The sequence below is a fragment of the Phoxinus phoxinus genome, assembly GCF_949152265.1.
Source record: "Phoxinus phoxinus genome assembly, chromosome: 12".
Lineage (NCBI taxonomy): Eukaryota > Metazoa > Chordata > Actinopteri > Cypriniformes > Leuciscidae > Phoxinus > Phoxinus phoxinus.
The window spans coordinates 34,830,783-34,851,218 of NC_136887.1; the positions used below are offsets into that span (position 1 = coordinate 34,830,783).

General features: G+C 41.7%; 1 protein-coding gene across 3 annotated transcripts in view; it reads right to left on the reverse strand.

Moving 5' to 3' along the window:
- The window catches only part of frmpd1b (FERM and PDZ domain containing 1b), a 56,466-nt gene that overhangs the window by 11,820 nt on the left and 24,210 nt on the right, over positions 1 to 20,436 (reverse strand). For all 3 annotated transcript variants that reach the window (XM_079630027.1, XM_079630028.1, XM_079630026.1), the window contains exons 3-11: positions 18,743 to 18,903; positions 13,121 to 13,223; positions 12,991 to 13,036; positions 12,438 to 12,542; positions 10,962 to 11,057; positions 6,521 to 6,646; positions 5,707 to 5,826; positions 1,562 to 1,698; positions 1,353 to 1,479 (exon numbers count right to left, since the gene is read on the reverse strand). In XM_079630027.1, the coding sequence (XP_079486153.1) occupies positions 1,353 to 1,479; positions 1,562 to 1,698; positions 5,707 to 5,826; positions 6,521 to 6,646; positions 10,962 to 11,057; positions 12,438 to 12,542; positions 12,991 to 13,036; positions 13,121 to 13,223; positions 18,743 to 18,903 (1,021 nt within the window). The remainder of the gene's footprint in view (positions 1 to 1,352; positions 1,480 to 1,561; positions 1,699 to 5,706; positions 5,827 to 6,520; positions 6,647 to 10,961; positions 11,058 to 12,437; positions 12,543 to 12,990; positions 13,037 to 13,120; positions 13,224 to 18,742; positions 18,904 to 20,436) is intronic.

A 20,436-nucleotide genomic window follows, 5' to 3' on the forward strand; every position in this document is an offset into this window, starting at 1 on the left:
TATAATGACCACAGAGAGTCTCAGGGCTCTCAAGTCTCACGCATTTCAACCCCTGCACACGCTCATACGCCACACCTTGTGTTTGTCACGCTGAGGAGTGAGGAATAACTTATCCCGCTATACAATTAATGGACGAGGCGCAGGCAAACGGAGGGAAGTTCTCTGCCGAGTTCATAGCATCTGTCTCGAGTTATACAGAGTTAAATGCCAGCTACCAGCCAATCAGAAATTAGAATGAGTTGTTTCCGGGTAAATTACGTGTTCCAAGCAAGTTCGTTACTAGGCAACACACGCAGTCGCGCACATACGGAGCGGAAGTTGGAAGAGCAAGATCTGATGAATGCGGTTTGCGGTAGGAACCTCTTAATTTAAAACATTTTTTTTTTATGATTCCTGTACTTTCGTGCCTGTGATCAAAGACAGTGAGCGCTGATGTTGAGGAGTATAGCCAAATCCATGCTAAATAATTTTTGATGCAGTCAAAACTCTCCAACTGCTTAATTTAAATTGGTCATCGGATGCAAAATTTACTTTTACATGGTGTTTGCATATAAACGTGTCTTTGCAGTGTGTGGACACAACATCATACAATGAAGAAATCCACTCACTTTTTTTTAATCTTTAAAAAGCCAAAAAGTTGTTGCTCATTATCATTTAAAGAGACATGCACCGAAACGAGTCGCTGTGAACAGAGCTGTTTCTGAGGAGGAAAAAGGGTGTTTTACACAACCATTGAGGAATTTTAACCAAAGTAACTTATGTTACAAACTTTACACAAAGAACCCAAAGAATCATGGGAAAATGGGCATCCGACGACCCCTTTAAAGGTGACCGGTTTGAGCAGATTTGGCAAACTGTACGATTGCCAAAATGGTTTTAATTTCCATTTGTGCGGGTCAATTATGAACAATTGGCAAAATTGAACTGCTAGCAAAAATTGAAGCACATTTGGTGGTGCCGAGGGGCCGCTGCTGCTAATATTTGGGCGGCTCCTCCCCTAACAGATCTCACTCCAAACTTTTGATCAAACTTGAGAGCCCTGGAGTCAGGACCTCGGTTTAATGTCTCATCCGAATGACGGCGCTCTTTGTCAGTATAGTGTCCCCGTCACTACACTGGGGCGTTAGGACCCACACAGACCACCGGGTGAGCGCCCCCTGCTGGCCACACTAACACCTCTTCCAGCAGCAACCTGGATTTCCCAGGAGTCTCCCATCCAGGTACTGACCAGCTCCGCTTCAGTGGGGGACCAGTCTTGGGCTACAGGGTGATATGGCTGCCGGCTAATCTATATATCAATCTTATATCTACCAGATTGCTTATCGCACACACACACACACGCACACACACACCTTCTGTCGTGGTTCTAGCAGTGACTGGATCTTCTTCATGTGGTGATTGAGAGCTTTCCGCAGATCTTTCTCTCTCATGTTCCTCAGCAGGGTGGGAGAGATGAAGCTCTCTAAGCCAAACTCCTTACTGACACACACACACACACATACGTTTAATGACTGTTTTATAATGTATCGGAGTATTCCTGAGTGTATCCGTGCGCTCTTACACAACACTCTTCACAGAAGCTCTCGTCGTCTGTCCGCAGCTCGCCAGTTTCTCATGCATGTGGAGAGCGGCCAGTCTCAGCGCTGTGTTGCATTTCATCTCTACAGCGTAACGTTCCTGTAACACATCTCCCACACTCTACACACACACACACACACACACACACACACACACACACACACACACACACACACACACACACACACACACACACACACACACACACACACACACACACACACACAACAGGGTTACTATAGTTCAAGATGACCTATGAAGTCTTGATGTTGTTTCTGAGCTGTTTCTAGTGTTAGTTTTTTTTTAAACGGTGATTCAATAACTTGTTTTCATGATAGATTTAGTCAAACACTTTAAGAGCCCTATTGTAGCGCTCTGAAACGCAAGTATCAAACGCGAAACGCGAGTAACTCTGTGGGCGGATCCCGGCGCTGTTGCTATTATACCGGCGGGATAAACGACTCTTGCGCCGACGCAAATCTAAAATGTGTGTGTCTTTTTTTTTTTTTTTTTTTTCTTTTTTTTTATTAGAATATGCAGGACGTACATAAATTGGGATCACAAACAGGGAAAACAAATAAACAAACAAACGAACAAACAGACAAAACCAATACCGTCAGAAACCGTCAGATGTGTGCGTTTGTGTGAGTGCATGTGTGCATGCAAAGGTAACTGGATGGATGTGTCACAGCACATTCTTTGAGAAAAGAGATATGCTAACATTATATATTAATGATAGTAATGATATTAATGATAGTAACGAAGAGGTGAGGGGAAGTTGGGAAATCAGGGAGAGGACAAGTAATAATAATAATAATAATAATAATGAATGAGGAAAAGGAAAGAGCACCAAAAAAATAAATAAATAAATAAAATAAAATAAATAAATAAATAAATATATATATATATATATATATATATATACATACACATACATACATACATACATATATATACATATATACATACATACATATAAAAATATATATACATAATAATAAATCAAAATAATTAAAAATAATAATAATAATAATACATAAATAAATATAAAAAAAGAAAATATAAGGAGTTTATACATATATATATATGCATGCACACCTACATACATACACAAACATACATTGTAACAATAATAATAATAGTAGTAGTAATAATAAGACTGAAAGAGGTAAATAATGATAATTATAATATACTCATATTGATAATAATAATATTAAAATAACAACATTAACAATTATATGAGGAGGTGGAGGTTATGATCAGCCTTGAAGTGCATAGTGTGTCAGTTGCCTTGTGATGCATTAAAAAGGTATGACGCTCAGCATGGATCACTCCAGTGCAGTGCCCAGGTTGCCATGCCCACGTCACCCTTACCCTCTGAATGAAGCTTTTTTTTTTTTTTTTTTTTTTTTTTTTCCTTCCTTCTTTCCCCCTCCTTTCCCCCTCTTCCCTCCTCTATATAGAATATACTATTTGATATATGTCTATATATGCATATATACATACATGCATACATAAAAAAAAAAAAAAAAAAAAAAAAAAAAAAAAAAAAAAAAAGGGGGGGGGGGGGGTTGGGAAACCCGTAGTACGTTAACTCTTTTCTTTTCCTCTTTTCTTCTTCTCTCTTTTCCCTTTCATCTTCCCTTAGATATTTACTTTAAGTATTAGACACAGTGTCTGTCTCTTCCTAACCCCGGCTCCCCCCACCTCTTGTTTAAGTACTGATCAAGGTGTTATTGGGGAATGACTCCAGACAAAGAGGATCTTCATGTGTGTGTCTGAAGTCGCTTCATTACTCATAGGTGCGGTTTGGGCGTAACGTGAAATAAACCAATCAGAGCGTCCTCTCACATTCCCTTTAAGAGCCGGCGCGCTTGTTCCACGGCGGATCGCTATTATAACGGCGGATTGCTATTATAACGGCGGATCGCTATTATAACGGCGGATTGCTATTATAACGGCGGATCGCTATTATAACGGCGGATTGCTATTATAACGGCGGATCGCTATTATAACGGCGGATCGCTATTATAACGGCGGATTGCTATTATAACGGTGGATCGCTATTATAACGGCGGATCGCTATTATAACGGCGGATCGCTATTATAACGGCGGATTGCTATTATAACGGCGGATCGCTATTATAACGGCGGATTGCTATTATAACGGCGGATCGCTATTATAACGGCGGATTGCTATTATAACGGCGGATCGCTATTATAACGGCGGATCGCTATTATAACGGCGGATCGCTATTATAACGGCGGATCGCTATTATAACGGCGGATTGCTATTATAACGGTGGATCGCTATTATAACGGCGGATCGCTATTATAACGGCGGATCGCTATTATAACGGCGGATTGCTATTATAACGGCGGATCGCTATTATAACGGCGGATCGCTATTATAACGGCGGATCGCTATTATAACGGCGGATCGCTATTATAACGGCGGATCGCTATTATAACGGCGGATTGCTATTATAACGGTGGATCGCTATTATAACGGCGGATCGCTATTATAACGGCGGATTGCTATTATAACGGCGGATCGCTATTATAACGGCGGATTGCTATTATAACGGCGGATCGCTATTATAACGGCGGATTGCTATTATAACGGCGGATTGCTATTATAACGGCGGATCGCTATTATAACGGCGGATTGCTATTATAACGGCGGATCGCTATTATAACGGCGGATCGCTATTATAACGGCGGATTGCTATTATAACGGCGGATTGGATTGATATTATAACGGCGGATCGCTATTATAACGGCGGATTGCTATTATAACGGTGGATCGCTATTATAACGGCGGATTGCTATTATAACGGCGGATCGCTATTATAGCGGCGGATTGCTATTATAACGGTGGATCGCTATTATAACGGTGGATCGCTATTATAACGGTGGATTGCTATTATAACGGCAGATCGCTATTATAACGGTGGATCGCTATTATAACGGCGGATTGCTATTATAACGGTGGATCGCTATTATAACGGCGGATCGCTATTATAACGGTGGATTGCTATTATAACGGCGGATCGCTATTATAGCGGCGGATTGCTATTATAACGGTGGATCGCTATTATAACGGTGGATCGCTATTATAACGGTGGATCGCTATTATAACGGCGGATCGCTATTATAACGGCGGATCGCTATTATAACGGCGGATCGCTATTATAACGGTGGATTGCTATTATAACGGTGGATCGCTATTATAACGGTGGATCGCTATTATAACGGCGGATCGCTATTATAACGGTGGATTGCTATTATAACGGCGGATTGCTATTATAACGGCGGATCGCTATTATAACGGTGGATCGCTATTATAACGGCGGATTGCTATTATAACGGCGGATCGCTATTATAACGGCGGATTGCTATTATAACGGCGGATTGCTATTATAACGGCGGATTGCTATTATAACGGCGGATCGCTATTATAACGGCGGATTGCTATTATAACGGCGGATTGCTATTATAACGGCGGATCGCTATTATAACGGCGGATTGCTATTATAACGGCGGATTGCTATTATAACGGCGGATCGCTATTATAACGGCGGATCGCTATTATAACGGCGGATCGCTATTATAACGGCGGATCGCTATTATAACGGCGGATCGCTATTATAACGGCGGATTGCTATTATAACGGCGGATTGCTATTATAACGGCGGATTGCTATTATAACGGCGGATTGCTATTATAACGGCGGGTTTGCCGGCGCACGCCAGGAGCGGTTCACAGCCGAGGAGACCGATGTTCTCGTCAGGGCCGTAAAACACAGAGAAGTGACATTGTATGAGGATGATGGAGAAACACACACACATTAGCTTCGGTTAAACAGGCGTATAATAATTTGGATAAATGTGTTGCTAGATTTATGCCTATTTTTTCACATCTTCACGGACACAACAATGATTTCCCTCGTGTGTTAATATTTGTCCTTGTAATAATGTATGATATGCGACCATTTTCCCCATCGTTAAACTAGCGAAAGTGGATTCGGACCCTAAGTACTCAGACCGTTACAATAGGGCCTCTGAATGTTTATTATTTTCCCCATATCTGAGATATCAGCAGCTGAGAGTAATGGCAGTGTGTGACCTGGTGGAAGAGGTACTCGAAGGCCACCGGATCGTCCTGCAGGAGCTCCATCGGGTCCCGGGGAATGAAGCACACCCTGAACAGACACCTGTAGTCGTGCGAATCCTTCTTCTGCACCACCTGAGGAGCAGAGACAGCACGAGCGCCTCATTACACACTCCACTGGGGCTTCCAGTGTGTAGAATAGGTATGTTCTAGAATTATAGTTAAAAATTACACGTGACCACAAAACCAGTCGCATCGTTAATTTTTTTAAATTGAGATTATGCATCATCTGAAAGCTGAATAAATAATGTCTCCATTGATGTGTGGTTTGTTAGGATAGGACAATATTTGGTCGAGACACAACTATTGAAAATCTGCAAAAAAAATGAAACATTGAGAAAATCTCCTTTAAAGTTGTGCATTTATGTTCACGATTGTGCTGCATTCACTCACAAAAATACATGTTTTATATATTTACGGTAGGACATTTACTAAATATCTTCATGGAACATGATCTTAATATCCTCATGATTTTTGGCATAAAAGAAAAATGATAATTTTGACCCATACAATGTATAGTTGCTATTGCCACAGATATACCCGTGCGGCTCCAGACTGGGGTTGTGCTCCAGCGTCACATGTGTTTGGAAAAGAATCTAACAAACATAATCTAATATAGCATTAATAATATAAGAGTGAAGGATGATGGAAAGAATCAGTGAAAAACTGGTTGAAAACCAGAACTGAAAAAACAGACTGGACCAATTCACTAATATGAATCAGACACAGTGTGTGTGTATGGGCTGAGGATAATGTGTGTGTAGCTTGCCTTCTGTATGAGCTCCTCCTCGTGCAGCAGGAGTAGTTTAGTGATGCTGTACTGCTGTTCCAGGACCAGTGAGAAGTGCTCAATCGAGCGGATGGACAGCCTTTCTTTCAGAGTCAACACGATATCCTGCACACACACACAGACCGCTTCAGTACGACACACACACACACACACACACACACAGACCGCTTCAGTACGACACACACACACACCGCTTCAGTACGACACACACACAGACCGCTTCAGTACGACACACACCGCTTCAGTACGACACACACACACACACAGACCGCTTCAGTACGACACACACACACACACACACACAGACCGCTTCAGTACGACACACACACACACACACCGCTTCAGTACGACACACACACTGACCGCTTCAGTACGACACACACACACAGACCGCTTCAGTACGACACACACACAGACCGCTTCAGTACGACACGCACACTGACCGCTTCAGTACGACACACACACACAGACCGCTTCAGTACGACACACACACAGACCGCTTCAGTACGACACACACACAGACCGCTTCAGTACGACACACACACAGACCGCTTCAGTACGACACACACACAGACCGCTTCAGTACGACACACACACACAGACCGCTTCAGTACGACACACACACACGCACACAGACCGCTTCAGTACAACACACACACACAGACCGCTTCAGTACGACACACACACAGACCGCTTCAGTACGACACACACACAGACCGCTTCAGTACGACACACACACAGACCGCTTCAGTACGACACACACACAGACCGCTTCAGTACGACACACACACAGACCGCTTCAGTACGACACACACACACACACACAGACCGCTTCAGTACGACACACACACACACACACAGACCGCTTCAGTACGACACACACACACACACACAGGCCGCTTCAGTACGACACACACACACGCACACAGACCGCTTCAGTACGACACACGCACACAGACCGCTTCAGTACGACACACACACACACACACACAGACCGCTTCAGTACGACACACACACACACACACAGGCCGCTTCAGTACGACACACACACACGCACACAGACCGCTTCAGTACGACACACACACACTGACCGCTTCAGTACGACACACACACACTGACCGCTTCAGTACGACACACACACTGACTGCTTCAGTACGACACACACACACAGACACACACAGACCGCTTCAGTACGACACACACACAGACCGCTTCAGTACGACACACACACACAGACACACACAGACCGCTTCAGTACGACACACACACTGACCGCTTCAGTACGACACACACACACAGACCGCTTCAGTACGACACACACACACACACACAGGCCGCTTCAGTACGACACGCACACAGACCGCTTCAGTACGACACACACACACAGACCGCTTCAGTACGACACACACACACACACACAGACCGCTTCAGTACGACACACACACACACACACAGGCCGCTTCAGTACGACACACACACACTGAACGCTTCAGTACGACACACACACTGACCGCTTCAGTACGACACACACACACTGACCGCTTCAGTACGACACACACACACAGACCGCTTCAGTACGACACACACACACAGACACACACAGACCGCTTCAGTACGACACACACACTGACCGCTTCAGTACGACACACACACACAGACCGCTTCAGTACGACACACACACACACACACAGACCGCTTCAGTACGACACACACACACACACACAGGCCGCTTCAGTACGACACACACACACTGAACGCTTCAGTACGACACACACACTGACCGCTTCAGTACGACACACACACACTGACCGCTTCAGTACGACACACACACACAGACCGCTTCAGTACGACACACACACACACACACAGACCGCTTCAGTACGACACACACACACGCACACAGACCGCTTCAGTACGACACGCACACAGACCGCTTCAGTACGACACACACACAGACCGCTTCAGTACGACACACACACAGACCGCTTCAGTACGACACACACACTGACCGCTTCAGTACGACACACACACACACTGACCGCTTCAGTACGACACACACACAGACCGCTTCAGTACGACACACACACACAGACCGCTTCAGTACGACACACACACACAGACCGCTTCAGTACGACACACACAGACCGCTTCAGTACGACACACACACACACAGCTTCAGTACGACACACACAGACCGCTTCAGTACGACACACACACACAGACCGCTTCAGTACGACACACACACACACACCGCTTCAGTACGACACACACACACACCGCTTCAGTACAACACACACACACAGACCGCTTCAGTACGACACACACACACACCGCTTCAGTACGACACACACACACACACACAGACCGCTTCAGTACGACACACACACACACACACCGCTTCAGTACGACTCACACACACACACACACAGACCGCTTCAGTACGACACACACACACACACAGACCGCTTCAGTACGACACACACACACACACACAGACCGCTTCAGTACGACACACACACACACACACACAGACCGCTTCAGTACGACACACACACACAGACCGCTTCAGTACGACACACACACACACACACAGACCGCTTCAGTACGACACACACACACAGACCGCTTCAGTACGACACACACACACACACACACACAGACCGCTTCAGTACGACACACACACACAGACCGCTTCAGTACGACACACACACACACCGCTTCAGTACGACACACACACACACACACAGACCGCTTCAGTACGACACACACACACACACCGCTTCAGTACGACACACACACACACACACCGCTTCAGTACGACACACACACACACACACAGACCGCTTCAGTACGACACACACACAGACCGCTTCAGTACGACACACACACACACACAGACCGCTTCAGTACGACACACACACACACACACAGACCGCTTCAGTACGACACACACACACACACACAGACCGCTTCAGTACGACACACACACAGACCGCTTCAGTACGACACACACACACACACAGACCGCTTCAGTACGACACACACACACACACACAGACCGCTTCAGTACGACACACACACACACACACAGACCGCTTCAGTACGACACACACACACAGACCGCTTCAGTACGACACACACACACACACACAGACCGCTTCAGTACGACACACACACACACACACACAGACCGCTTCAGTACGACACACACACACAGACCGCTTCAGTACGACACACACACACACACACACACACACAGACCGCTTCAGTACGACACACACACACACACACAGACCGCTTCAGTACGACACACACACACACAGACCGCTTCAGTACGACACACACACACACACACACAGACGGCTTCAGTACGACACACACACACAGACCGCTTCAGTACGACACACACACACACACAGACGGCTTCAGTACGACACACACACACAGACCGCTTCAGTACGACACACACACACACACACACACAGACCGCTTCAGTACGACACACACACACACAGACCGCTTCAGTACGACACACACACACACACACACACAGACGGCTTCAGTACGACACACACACACACAGACGGCTTCAGTACGACACACACACACAGACCGCTTCAGTACGACACACACACACACACACACACACACACAGACCGCTTCAGTACGACACACACACACACACACACACAGACCGCTTCAGTACGACACACACACACACACAGACCGCTTCAGTACGACACACACACACACACACACACAGACCGCTTCAGTACGACACACACACACACACACACACTGACCGCTTCAGTACGACACACACACACTCTCATAAAGAGAGTCATTTACTTCATTCCTGAACGAATCAGCCGTTTGAACGAGTCGAATGAATGATTCAATGACTTACTCATTTAGAGATGTACCGCCACCTACTGGCAGTTTCATAATTAGAGAATAATTTCATGAAAAACCCTGTATGATTTTGATTATTTTGCGGAACATAAAAAGAAGATATTTTGAAGAATGTTGGTAATCAAACAGTTTTAGTCTGTAAATATATGTAAATACAAATTCAGATGCAGCTTCTGAAAAAACTAAAGTTTAAATGTAATAAATTCTATGTTGAATCAAATAAAATATTTCTTTCTAAAGCTAATTTCTGTAATGTATATTTAATGCTTTTCTCATTTAACACAATAATGCGTAATGTAATTAAGTGCGATTAATTTGCGGTTTTATTCATTTAAATTAATTTGATTAAATCGCTAGATAGATAGACAGCCCTCATAAAAACAAAAATAACACTGCATTAAATCATATTCATGTTAGCTTAGCCCAAAGTTATCATAAAATAATATTTTTGCCAAATGCATATTTTCATAATTTCACAAAATTAAGGTTAAGAAGATCATTCTCAAACCTTGACAGTGGTGGTCTTGTGAAATTTGAAGGCTTTGGTCTGGCCGTTCTCCAGGTAAACCTTCAGAACGTTGGGAAGGAAGAGAAGAGAGTTTCCCTGGAAGAGTGAATAAAACATGGAAGTATTAAAATATTTTAGACACACAAAGACGGCACACTCATATTACTATAGCTAGGCAAGTTTATTAATATTGCACATTTCACACACTATGGTAATTCAAAGTGCTTTACACAGAAAGGAATTAAAAGAGATGTGTATGTACTAGCATTAGCATACAGATACCCGATTAGCCTGATAGCTTAGCATATGTACTTACCCTACATGTATTCACAATCATCTTTAATGTAATTACGTGTTAATTTAAGTGTTAAAGGCGCAGTAAGCGATTTCTGAGACACACTGTTGACATTTGAAATCACCAAAACAAACACGCCGTTACCCATTAGGATCACACCCCTATCTTGATAGCTCCACCCCCAAATTCACAAACACACTATGTAACACAGGCACCTCAAATAAGTGGACACGCCCCTTACTGCTGATTGGCTACAAGTGTGTTTTGCTGCTCGGTTCTATCACCTTTTAACAGGGTTTCTCAGAAATCACTTACTGCGCCTTTAAATGTCCAAATACCTGTCATAGAAATAATCTAGTGTTCAATTACTCACTTAATAGGCTATTATTAATTTAAAGTCAATTATTTTATCCCTTAAAACGTTTTTTCTTTGAATCTTTGATCACCAAAATTACATATTTAAAAAAATTTTCCTTGGAAAAAAATATCTTTATACCTTAAAATATCTTGAATGTAACTCGACACCCTTGCCTCATTTAGTATTACCGGTTCTATGAATATGCAAATGAGCCCCGCCTCCACTCACTCACTCAGCTCAGAGATCCACTGGTTGCCGATCACACGTTGATCTGATTGGTTACAAGGTAGTTTGTGACGTCAGGAACGCCAACGCTATCTCACAACCAATTCGTACGAGTGAGTAAAATGTGACTGGTTTATACGAATTCGTACGATTTGTCTAAACCCCAGTGACGTTTAGGTTTAGGGGCGGGGTCAGGGGTAGGTTATTCGTATGAATTCTTACGAATTGGGCAACTCGTAAAATATGTACGATTTAGCAAAAATAGTACAAATTCATACGAGTGAGGTCCTATGAATTCGTACGAATTAGCCACGTAAAATTCGTACGAATTGTCGTGAGATCGGGTTGGAAACACCAGCGATTTCAAACCGTGTTTGCTGAGAAAAAAATGTCTTCATGTCTTAAAATATCTTGAATGTAACTCGACACCCTTGCCTCATTTAGCATGCGCGGTTCTATGAATATGCAAATGAGCCCCGCCTCCACTCACTCACTCACTCACTCACTCACTCACTCAGAGATCCACTGGTTGCCGATCACACGTTGATCTGATTGGTTACAGGGTAGTGTGTGACGTCAGAAACGCGGTTGGCTTTACCTGAGTGTGTCCGTTGACGACCACCTCTTCTGCAAAGCGCACTTTACGGGGGTTTCTTCTCAGGCGAGCTCTCTTCTCCGCGGTTATGAAGGAAGACTTGGGATTCTGAAAGCAAAAAGAAGCTTTTTTTTTAAGGGGTGGAACAATATATCGTATCACAATATATCAGAATACAAAAATGCAACAATATGTATTGTGTATAGTTCACCCAAAATAAGTTTTAGTGCCAGTACTGCATTAAACTACTGTATATAATGTTGAATATAATGTATAATAATGCAATGGGGGAATATTTGTGGGTCCTGATAATGACAAATGTCTATAAGTGGATATCAGAAAGAGATCAAGCATGTTCGTCTACAATAATTCAGTATTTTCATCTTCAGAATCATGAATATTGTTATTCTGGAGTCTCTATTGTCTTGGCTTTGGGTTTCCAGCACTAAGTCCAATACTATTAATTTACACACACAATTAAATATCAAATTTAGCATTTTAATCAGCAGCACATTTTTTAAACAGGACAACAGGACGGAGAATCTTCAATACACACCGTCATATTTCTGAGGATCGTCATGGTTACAGAGTCCTGGCAATCCCTGAGGGCGGAGCATAAATCATAAATCATTACAAAATCATGAGCTCATCGTCACATTTACACAAATACAGTGCGGATCAGTCACCTGATCATCTGCTCCGTGTTTTCAGGGGAGAGATCTTCTATGACTTTATTGTTTACTTTTAGGATCTGATCTCCTGGAAAAAGCTGTCCGTCTGCTGGGCCTCCTACACACACACACACACACACACACACACACACACACACACACACACACACACACACACACACACACACACACACACACACACACACACAATAAATATTAAGATACGTTACATGCATTTGAACAACTCTCGTTTTTACACGCCTATTTATTAAAAGTAAATTTCACATATGGAATTAACCCATTAAAGGTTGGGTAGGTAAGAATTGTCTAAAAAACTTTTTTTCAAATTGGCTTGAACTGTCTTTATATACCAATACATAATTAAAATGTAAGTACTTTGAAAAAGAGAGTATAAAAATTGAGTGACTATAGTGTATTTAATCTTCAAAAAACACAGCTCATTAATTCCTACTGTGACGAAACAAGTGATTGGCTTGCGCGACTGTCACTCTCCGTCGCCATGACTACCGCCGCTATTACTGGCTCCGCCCACGTGCGCGCAGTCGCACACCCGTTTTTAGGTGGGAGTGAATGGAGTTAATGAGCTGTGTTTATTGAAGATTAAATACACTAGAGTCACTCAGTTTTTATACTCTCTATTTCAGAGTACTTGCATTTAAATGATGTATTGGTATATAAAGACAGTTTAAACAAATTTGAATAAAAGTTTTTTTTAGACAATTCTGACCTACCCAACCTTTAAGCGGCTTTTTTTAATAGACATGAAAATGCACATTTCGAACTTAAATGGTTGTAATTCAAGAATGCTTTGGAATATAGATGAATAAAGATTGGTCTTGTTTTAAAGAAGATATTTGGCAGATTTTTGTAGAAGTGAAATAAATTAAGAAAGTTAAACAGAAAAAAAGTTATAGAGGTTTAAGTTTATGAAAATGTACAATGTTCAAAATGTAATTATTCATATTTTATATAAAATATATATTTTCAAAACCTGGTGGACTCTAAAAATGCAAAGCCAAAAATCTGAACAAGTTGTGTTTCAAATGTTAGGTTGATATCTCTTGAAATAAGCGTTCAGTGAGATGTAGTTTGGGCGCAGTACCACACTTCTCCACTAGTGGACATTACTGCCCATATAAGGACGCCTCCATTTCCATATGTTGTTTGAGTCTGAACCATTATTTTTACAATTTTCATACAATTTATGAAGTAGACGTCCTATTCAGAAGTAGTGTTGGAAGTTTGGCAGATTTAGAAATGAACTCATCCTCTAAGAAACACAGAAGATCACGTATGTGCATTATAGCTCGCTGCCACATCACTAATGCTGAATCTATTATTATTTTCTTTATATTTAAAACATTTTCAGAGCTTTTTTTCTAAAAGAATTGAATGGATGCTATCTTTTGAACTCTTGGCATGAAAACAAACTGAGGTTTCTACCATTCTTTCATGATTTTTCATGTTCATCACTATTTCAAAATAAAGGTCTGAACACGCCTCAGGAGGATGAACATATTCTTGTTGCAAATTGATAAATCACGGCTCCTCTGTCATTTATTTTAAAAATCAGTCACCATTGATGTTACCAATATGTCACCAGTCACCAATATGTAAACTAGAGATTGTAAGCTTTCAAATGATATAGTTTGTCAAGATTGGTTTAGGTTTAGTATAGGATATTACTGTTTTAAATATAAGTTAAGTTAAGTAAAAGTCATTTAAACTTGGCCAGTGAAAGGTTCAGTAATTTCTACTTAGTTGAACTTTCCTTTGCAATACATTTCACTCAAACAATATAACACTGAATTTAACCACGTTTTCAAAGTGTTTGCTTTACTTAGAAACATCTGAATAAATAATAAAGATATTGTGAACACACCTCAACACTTTTTACACAGTACACAATGACGGTAACATGATTCGATGGATCGTTTTTGATTATGAATGTGTCATTTTGAGTAGAAAATGAACTCCAACTGTCAAAAAATGGCAAGTTACTAATCCTAACAACAAAAATGTATGATAAAACAGTGTAAATTCAGCTGGAAAACAGTGAAAAATCAACCTCATTAATGTAATGCATGATGGGAACACCAGTCTCAGAAAAGTTTTAATTGTATAACTTAAAGCATAAATGAGCATTAATGTAGTCATGTAATGTACTTAGCTTTTTTAATTCTTAACTTTTTCATGTACAAATTACATTTGTTTTTTCTGTAGTATTTACTTCACCACAAAATCATTTTTATCGGTGTGTGAGTAAAAGATGATAGATGCTTCTGTCTTATTGTGTGTATTTTCATGTTTATTATGCTGAGTTTATGTTGAAATTAATGCGATGAGATTCTGTTCCTCATCCTCTGATGTCAATTGTTAGATTTTATGATCAGCAATACTCGTAATGTCAAAATCAATCAACATATTTTTTTAAAGTATGATCAACAATATAGTTACATTTTTGAAATATTATTATAATGTAAATCCACAGTTTTCTATGTGAATATATAATAAAGTGTAATTTATTCCTGTGATCAAAGCTGAATTTATCATCATTACTCCAGTCTTCAGTGTCACATGATCCTTCAGAAATCAGTGTAATATTGATGCTCAAGACACATTTATGATTATTATCATTGAATATGTCAAAGTTATAGAGACGCACGGCTTGAGAAAGTTAATTCATTATTCATGTCACGAGTCTCTGCATTGCTCTGTCCTGCCATTTACACTCATTTGTTTTCATGCCAAACACACACACACACACACACACACACACACACACACACACGCTGTGAGGTTTTCCCTCTGGACTTTTATCAGCTGTTTCTTCTGAAAAAAAGAGAGAAGTCAGCACTGCAGAATCTGTGTGTGTGTGTGTGTGTGTGTGTGTGTGTGTGTGTGTGTGTGTGTGTGTGTGTGTGTGTGTGTGTGTGTGTGTGTGTGTGTGTGTGTGTGTGTGAGCGAGCTTTGTTGCCAGATCTAGTGAGCGTGTCGTTTACCATCTCCGAAAATGGAAGCTTATAATTGGCTGATTTGAATTTGAAATGCTTAAAAAAGGCGGGAAACATCTTGTGTTGACATGCTAGAATTGACCCTTCGCTAAGCCCCGCCCTCCTCAGTTACTGTTGCTACGCCTGACAAGCTTTCGCGCCTGGCACGTCTATCACAGTGTGTACGCCCCGGTGTCAGACACTCCCAAGGAGATAATTAGCCATTTTTGGCGAACAGGCGAAATATCTGTGGAAATAATATAATAATTATAAATCAAACAGCTCATCCATAAATCTAGTGGAATAACACTAACACCGGTAGAGCCGCGATCGGATTGGGGTACAGCAGTGGTTCCCAACCTTTTCTTGTCTGAGACCCCCTTTCCCCAAGAAAATATTTTAGGGCCCCGTTCACATTTAATGATATTATCGCTCTTGTAAGCTTGCAGCAAGGAGGACAAAATATGTTGTTTTCAAACAAACGGTATGTTTACTATAACCAGATATGCTTATGCACAAATAATAGCCTATCATATTGAAAATACAATAACAAAAACATCAGTAGGCCCTTTGTAATTTAAAAACGTAAGCCGAGGAGTAGCCTATACATTGGTTCTATTTAATATGCAATAACACAAATATTCACACTGTGTGTAGGTAAAATAAAGAATATAGGCTATCACTAAATGACTGCTGTCTGGGACCTCAATACTTGCATGTTATTTGTGAGGCTTTATTTCTGAGGCTTTTGGCGCTATAGCGAGTGATAATAAACTTGCGTAACAGAATAATGCGTCTTTCGGAAGAACATTATAGCCGGAACTACTTCTCTCTGTGTACGTCAATGACGAGTCACGCCGGTCCTAAGCTACTCCACATCCGAACCCGTGTAAAATAGTCCCAGTGTAAACACTTATTATAGGAGTACCAGTGGCTCAGGATAAGACACATACACGGAGTGGAAAATGGATTCATGATAAACTCGCTCATTATATAAATATTGTTAATTTTGAACAGAAAAAAGTTAAAGTTAAGGACTTTTATTTAATGCTCATTGCTAAAAACTTTTCAAAATATGCCGCGACCCCCCACAGAGCTCATCTTGCCAGACCTCCCGCGCCTAGTTACGGTTGCTAAGCCACGATTGGTCAGTGGGGGTTTTGGGGCGTGGCTTAGCGAAGGGTCAATTGCCAGATGAGTCTCCATAAGTAGGGCAATGATGCGGATGTTATATAAACACAAAGAAGATGCACTCGTATTACTTATGAACGTTGCCGCCGAGAGAATAGACTTTCCATGAAAGAGATGAAAGAGTGCAATCACTCTCCGAGCCTTTCCCGGGGAATTGGTTTGGTTTGATTCACTATTATTCCCCACTGGTGCATGTAAACACTGGGAGAGAATTTTTTTGTATTGAAATTGAAACTTGAAGCTTGCCCATAAGCCGGCCCAGATAAGATAGTCCAAGTGGATGCAGAGCGTCATCTACGGACAACAGAGTTTGTTTTTAATCACAGTAACTCTTCTGATGTTTGCTCTGCATTAAAAGACCTCAGATGTGAATCAATCATCAGGTCCTGATCTCATTGAACTGTTGTTTTTCAAATTAGCGGCTGATATTATCTCACCACCATTGACACATCTGTTCAATCTTTCCTTAAAGGGATACTTCACCGCTGGAAAGATGAATGTGTATTTAAAATGGGTAACTTATGTAGTAGAAATGTGAAATTATTTTTGATTTTGGAGCCTTCTAGATTGAGAAAAGCCAGAAAATGTACTTTTTGCTCATGGGGATGAAAGACTACTACTCCCAGAATGCACTTGCTTCGCTGCCCTACGAGGCCACCCCCAAGCCAAGGACACCGTAAAATAAAGTGTTACCGGAGATTATAAAATCAACAAAAACTACATGATAAAAAGACAAGAAACACAAAACAAAATTACTTAAACTAAACTAAATGAAAATGGAAAATATAAAAATAAAAACTAATTCAAAATATTAATAGAAACTATATGGTTTCAAAATAAACGTGAGGAAAAACTGACAAATAATGCACAGCAAAATATTAAAACTTAAAATTAAAATGGAAAATATAAAAACTAATTTCAAAATATTAATAAAAACAATTTTTTTTTTTTACAAAAATCAACAAAATGACAAACTTTAGCTAAAATTTTAATGAAAAATATCAAATAAAAAAATAATTCAACATATTAACGAAACCTATAATGACAAAAAAATGACAAAAAACACACAATAAAATACTAAAACTTTAAAATTCAAATGGAAAATATTAATAAAAATTATATTTTTTTAGAAAACGTGATTTTTTTTTACAAAAACACAACAAAATGACAAACTTTAGCTAAATTTTAAATGAAAAATAAAAAATAAAAAATAATTCAACATATTAATGAAGCCTATAACACTAAATAACACTGCTTCTTGGACGTCTCTATTTACTCTCATTGGTGTCTCTGAGAAATATAAAAGATCTCCTGTAAGGACAGTGTCCAAACCCGGCTTCGCTTAGATCATAATCTGTGTTCAAAAACAACCTGCTCCGGCGCGCCCCGTAAGCCGAACTCCACGTGAGTGTGTGTGTGTGTGTGTGTGCACCTGCAGTGACGTCCCTGACCAGCAGGGGGAGCTGTGCTGAGACACTGAAACCATGAGAGTCCAGGACAGAGTCTCGGATCACTTCCACCGTCACTTTCACTGGGAAGTTCTGCCGGCCCGAATCCCCGGAGCGAGACCTCCTGCCTCCTAAAATACGCTCCCTGTGAGAGAGAGAGAGAGAGAGAGAGAGAGTTCAAAATTGTCTTTACTGTCACTTCTGATAAATTCAATGCATTCTTGCTCAAAGGAGTAGTTCAAATTTCCTGATAATTTATTCGCTCCCACGTCATCCAAGATGTTCATGTCTTTCGAAAAGAAATCAAGGTTTTTGAGGAAGACATTCCAGGATCAAAGTTCATGTTTTGATACATTTTAGGGTGCTTTCACACGGCCTGCCTCATTTAGTGTCTCGGTGCGCTTTCAAATGAACTCTGGAGCGGTTAGTTTGTGGTGAGAACGTGATCCGACCTTGAACAGACCCAACGGCCAAATAACTGCACATGTTTTGGGCTAAACCAGCTGCCGTAGTATAAGTTGTCTCTCGCCACATACATATTTTTTCCATAGACAGTATATAAACTGGACACAGCGACCCCATAGGTTTCAACGGAGAGAAGTGAAGTCAATTAGAAGCACTCACTTCCTGATCGCCAGGCGAACTGCACAGACTCAAACTGAGCTTGACGACATAGATGTGACGTGAGCAACCTGTAGGTCTTCTAGTAGCTGTGCCGAGAGAAATCTGAATCATTCCCTTCCGAATCTCGCAGAGACGGAGAGCGTGAGCATTAGCTGTCCATGAGCTAGCAGCGGGAGCAACTTTATCACTCTCTATGGGCTTCTCCCTTGACTTTATGCTCCACGTCCTCCCGATTGCTTGCGAGCTTCTCTGCCTGTCCATACGGTAATTTTTCGGCTTGTGCGACAGAGTCGCGCGGGTATGACGCAATCGTTAGCCTATTTTTACAAAAACAGCTTCTACGGGGCCATAACGTAAGATACAAGGTAATGGAGCCTTTTATACATTTTCGTGTTTCTTTAGAAATAAACAATGGACAAACGGTGTCTTTAAACGCCTCAGATGTAAAGTTATTCGCTGTCAAAGTGACGCCAAAATGAATGGGAGTCAATGGAATGCTAACAGCAGGCGGGGGTCCGCTAGCCAATGGCGGCGCCCAGGTCGGCTTCAATGTCTTTCGGAACACTGCCCCCCTGATTTTTTCCGAAATAAGGTCCCATGATCCGGAAGCGGAGGGGCGGGACTGAAGGCCTGTTCACACTGGAACGAATTTTGCGCGCAATATTCGCCGACGTTTAACGCCTCGTGACTAAACAAAGGGCGCCAATGTGAGTGTGCACACCGACGCGTAAAAAAAGCGGAAAAAAAATTTAAACGCCTCGGGTTCGTTTTTTTGCTACGAAAACTATCCGACCAATGAGATTGGCGCTTTTGCTCACGTGTCTGGAGCTTCTGAAGTTACAGTAAACACAACTTGGGGGCGCTCACACACAAAACGGTCTTGCCGAGCGTAACGCGAAGAAGATATAGCGTCTACACTGTCGGGAAGAAATAAGACGAGGAAGATGCAAGACGAGATGAATGTAGAGCTGTTGGTCTCGTTGGTGTCGGAACATAAAGAACTATATGACAAACACGACAGCGACTACGCGGGGTATTTCTGTTTTACATTAAG